General features: G+C 37.5%; 1 protein-coding gene across 1 annotated transcript in view; it reads left to right on the plus strand.

The window, feature by feature from the left end:
* LOC102680117 (mitogen-activated protein kinase kinase kinase 1a-like) overlaps nt 1–5,108 on the plus strand; it is a 175,217-nt gene that overhangs the window by 159,261 nt on the left and 10,848 nt on the right. The window contains exons 3-6 of the mRNA XM_031509837.1: nt 3–313; nt 2,121–2,246; nt 3,037–3,147; nt 3,903–4,089. Coding sequence (XP_031365697.1) covers nt 3–313; nt 2,121–2,246; nt 3,037–3,147; nt 3,903–4,089 — 735 coding nt within the window. The remainder of the gene's footprint in view (nt 1–2; nt 314–2,120; nt 2,247–3,036; nt 3,148–3,902; nt 4,090–5,108) is intronic.

Raw genomic sequence — 5,108 nt, forward strand, 5'->3', positions numbered from 1 at the left:
GTCGACTGGCAACGGAAGTGGGAATCGTACGAGGCACAGGACCGTGTATCACCATCCCATTTTGCCCGAATACAACACCTCGGTGTATTCGAGCGAGTTGAACAGGACGTTGTTCGAGACCGGACTGATATCGGTCAGTCCGAGGGAGTCGGTGAATATCAGTGAAGTGATATCGAAGAGGCACGACGGGGACGCGATCGCGTCTCAGGAGACGGTCGCCGTGGTCAGCTACATCTTGGCGACGTTGGTCGTGTTCCCGATCGCCGTCGGCGTTGGCCTAATTCTTAGAAGACTGATACTTAGGAATCGTAAGGTGAGCGATCGATCAATGATTTAAATGATGGATGCACGGGTGTTTGGAGATTAGAAAGTGTATATACGTATATGGGTATATAATATAGGTCGGGTGAAAGTGGTGTATGTTTCACGATGGCGGGCCAGAGTCCGTTTCAATTGGTGGAGGTGTAGGAGCAAGGTTGATGCCAGTGACCTTCTTCTTGTTTTTTCTTTTTCTCTTGATCATTGGTAATTTCACCGTTTATTTTTTTTATTTTCGAATGAAAATCTTTGCTTCGATATTTTTTTATACGATCATAGAATCTTCTACGATTCTTCTTTCCCGCATACCACGGGATTTGGATACCGAATCAGAGTCACAAGATCAGTGGGCAAAAACCTTCTTCTTTCTCCCCTTCGAACGAAATTCAACGTCTATCCGTTTGATCGACGCGAGGATCTCAAAGCGATGCTCCCAGCTGCGCGAAGGGAGGCCATTCGAAATGGTATCCTTGAGCCGCTAAACGTTTCATTTTTATTCGGCCGTGATTCCAGTCCGGCGGGTGTAATTTCCTCTCGGCCCTGCTCCTCCTCCTCCTCCTCCTCCTCCTCCTCCTCCGCCTGCTGTATTATCCGGGCAAAAACTTTGATTTACGATTGTGTACCGTAAAGCGTATCTGGCCGATGATCGCTAAATCGAAACGACGCGAATTGTATAGCACCGCCACTTATGTACCGTTACGCGGTATCCCTTTGGATTATCGTCGACCATCCTGGGCATTTATCATCCGGCCATTAAACCTTACTGTGTACTTTCGTTATCTTCCTTGTGGTGCAAGTACGAAAAATAAGAGAGCCTTTCTCTCGATCGAGTTATCGAGATAAGTTTGAGATAATTAAGAAGTTGGAGATTGATTCCATAAGAGATAAGGTTGAAGTAGAGAAATAAATTTGTGGAAACGAAGGTGATATAATATAGGTGAATAAGAGTTGTATTCTTTGAATTTGTACGTGTCCTTGAACTCGCCACACGGAATGGATACAATGGAGCTCGATTAAATTTTTACGGATGATTCTCAATAACTCTGGTTGGATCTTTGGATTTTTTAATATTAATAACGTTTTGTGCGGATAATGGAAAAAAATTTGAATTTTAAATTAATAAAAAAAAAATGGGAGAAGAAGTATCTCAAAAATAACTTTTCAGAAAAGAAACGGAAGGAAACTTGTTGGTCAAAAAAAAAAAAAAAAAAAAAATAGTAATCGTTTCAATTTATCGTGTCTTTGACTCGTAACAAAAATGTATAATTCATAACGATGATCTTTCGAATGCGAATACACGGTTCAAAGATTAGTTATAAACCGATAATTTATTCGCTTCGAGTTATTTATTTATTCACGTTGATCGATAAAAAGAAGCGGAGAGAGAAAATGATTTCTTCCACGGAGAGAAGGAATAGTCGAGTATAGACCGTCCAACAAGCACGTTCCTTCTTCTCCTCCTCATCGAGTTCGCGATGCCCGTCCTTTATCCCGAAGTTTCAAATTTTATTTTCATCGTGATCGAGTACATAAGCATTATCTTCAATATTCACGTCCCTTTCGTTAGTATAAACGATTCCATTTATAAGAAAACCGGCATTTTGCATTAATCGAATATTCATAATTTAAATAAACAGTCGTTGTCGTTGAAACGTGACTATCTTGTATTCCTCGATGCGTTGAGTCACGATCACTCGAAGAACTGTGAAAAATATTCGAAGGAAAAATCAAAGTTTCGCGGGAATTGCACGTTCTTGTCGAGTGAAGGTACGTGACGATGATGACGTTAATATTTTGCATAGGTGCTGGAGGAATCGGATACGTCGTCGGAAATAAGTTGCAGGAAGGATGCTTTGAATCTGGAGAATGGCGACTTCAAAACGTCCATCGAGAAAGCGATCACGAAACTTCCTAGGATACAACACTTGGTGAGTAATATCGAATAATTTTTTTTCCTCTTTCTCTTTCTTACGAATATAAAATATAAAATCATTTTTTCATGGTATATGATAAAATTTAATTTAAGGAATTACATACGAAATTAGATATTTATCATATATTTATTATAAATTATTTATATAGAAAGAAATGAATTATTTTTTTACGAAACACTTATTCATCATAAAACGATTAAAATTATTATTTTTAAATCATTGAGAGTATTTATTCATATTCCGTGTCATAATTTTAATTTTCTACAACGATTCGGATGCTTCATTAAAAAGCAGATGGAATACAAAATAATATCTCACGACGCGTATCTTGCTTCTTATATCTCAAAGTTCAATTAATACAGAAGAATGAAAAAAAGAAATACACGAAGATTAATCGATCATTTCGACCTTGTTTCATTCTTCTCCAACTTTTCATTAAGAAACAATAAAGCGTAAAATGATATTTTACATTGTACAATACTACTGTTAAGACCGTTTTTAAGCATCTTATTATAACTCAATTAAAACAAAAGGATAGAAAAATAAAAAATAAAAATCGTCGAGTCATAGAGAAATTACTGCTTCGGCCCGCTCATTAAAAAATAATCGGCTGGAAGGAACGATAATTCAGAGAGAGCGGAACGGAGAGCAATTCTGCTTCTCGCCCGGAGTCGCGGTACATCAAAGGGAGGATGTGCCGCAGATTTATTCGTCAGGCATTTTTAAATAATTATCGTTCGCGATACGAAACGATATACCAACCACCTTCTTTCTCCTGTTCCAGTGTCACGAAGCGGAGAAACCACCGCCCCCTTCGTCTCAAGAATCCAGATGGGAGTTTCCTAGAGATAAGCTTAGGTTACAGACGGTCCTCGGCCAAGGAAACTTCGGCCAGGTAAGGAGTTGGTCTTCCATTTCGCGCGGGACAGGAACATCTTCGAGGCCTCGAGAGAGAGAGGTGTGATAATAAATCGTTGAGGCCGTAAGCGCGAAAATTCGGTTTGTGAAATCGGTTTGAATCGGCCTTCTTCTTCTTCTTCTTCTTCTTCTCGATTAAACGAAACGATGTTGTTTCCGTTCTTATTAAATTTTTCGAATGTGTAACCATCTCTTGAAGAGATGTGAAATTGATTCTTGACGATAGATATCGATTATTGATATTATCGATGGTGCTAGAAGTTCCTTCAAGAATAATTAATTTCAGTATAATTTGAGGATGCGTAATGGATTTCGAATGTTTTTTTTTTTTTTTTTATTTTAAGTAAACGTTCGAGTTACTTTTAGTCATTCTCATTAATTCTAAGATTCCTTATTGACTTCATCGATTATTTACAGTGGATTTTATTATCGCATAATTCATTCTCTTTTTCCAGTAATTTATAAAATTATCTTCTAATTGGGAAGGATTTAATTTGTTTTGTTTTAACGTTTGTAATAGGTTTTAATACGATTTTAACGGACGAGAGAATTAAAATTGAAAATATTGTTCGAAAAAATTCTGTTAAATGATAATTGATTCGTTGCATATAATAATTTTCATTCTGATATATTATACATAAATTAACCTAGTTTGAACTTAGTTTCACGCAAGGGACGAATCTTATAATTAAAATCCTATTAGAAAGTCGAAATGACTTTTTATCTTCTTAGGTCTGGAAGGCTGAAGCGGATGATTTGACAGGTCATCAAGGGACGACCCGGTTAGTGGCCGTGAAAACGGTGAAAGAGGGTGCTTCCGAACGCGAGAAGGAGGATCTGGTTCGAGAACTGGAAATCATGCAGCAGCTTGGCAGCCATCCGAACGTTGTCACTCTTCTTGGTTGCTGTACGGAACAAGGTAAAGTTTGTTCCCTAATTTCATTTTTTTAATTCTGCTTCGCGGAAATTGTGATCAATTCGACCATTGATTTTTGATCAGTTTTCTTTTCTAGCGATGATAAGTTAAAACAAGTAAAAGAGGAAAAAAAAAAAATGCAAAATACAAATTGACATAGCGTTTAACACTTATTACTAGTCATTAAATCAGCCAAGTTAAGTGTCGTTTTTTGCATATGTATGTCCACGTTATTAATTCACGTGTCATTTATTTTTGACCTTGTCTCGTTTGCTCTTGACTTTACAAACGTCGACAGCTATGCACGAACGGCCACGTTCGTTCGTAGAGATTGCAAAATGCACGATGATTAAGTAATCAACCTTCCAAGATGGATCTTCGTTCAATCGAAAACTGACATTTCACGATACTAATCCATCTATGTCCTCGCGACAAACACATTCCTCTACGAAGACGTGATATTGGATGTGATAAAAAATCTTCCTAATATTTCCATTGTCGTTAGAATCTTTTTTTTCTCTCTCTCTCTTTCCTTCATTTATCTTCTTACTCTTCGATACAGCTCAAAAGGGATTTGCATTATTTTTAATATCGTTTCAAGCATCTTATTTAATCATCATCGTGCGCTCATGTGATGTGAAAAACACAGAGAATCGGTTTTCTTTTCCACGATTGTTATTTTTTGAGAGGAATGTATATGATATGGTGTATATAATAATTCGCTATACATATATATATATTCGCGTGTAGTGATCGCGAAAACTATGATCACGATAACTGGTTTCGATATACTCTCAATTTTATCTCTTCTGCCTGGCGCATCTTCGATTATTTACGATTTCGTGTATTCACCATCCACCGATCGTATCGCCGTGAAACACGGCGTAATGCATATTGAAGACGTCGTTAGGGGATTAAAGGAGAGAGAGACGGAGAGATGCATTCCACGTCATTGAGTCACTTGATGGACATTTTTCTTTTTTTTTTTTTTTCTTCTTCCTAGTCTCCGTATAAATGATCGT

This window comes from Apis dorsata, unplaced genomic scaffold, assembly GCF_000469605.1.
Source record: "Apis dorsata unplaced genomic scaffold, Apis dorsata 1.3 scaffold_185, whole genome shotgun sequence".
Lineage (NCBI taxonomy): Eukaryota > Metazoa > Arthropoda > Insecta > Hymenoptera > Apidae > Apis > Apis dorsata.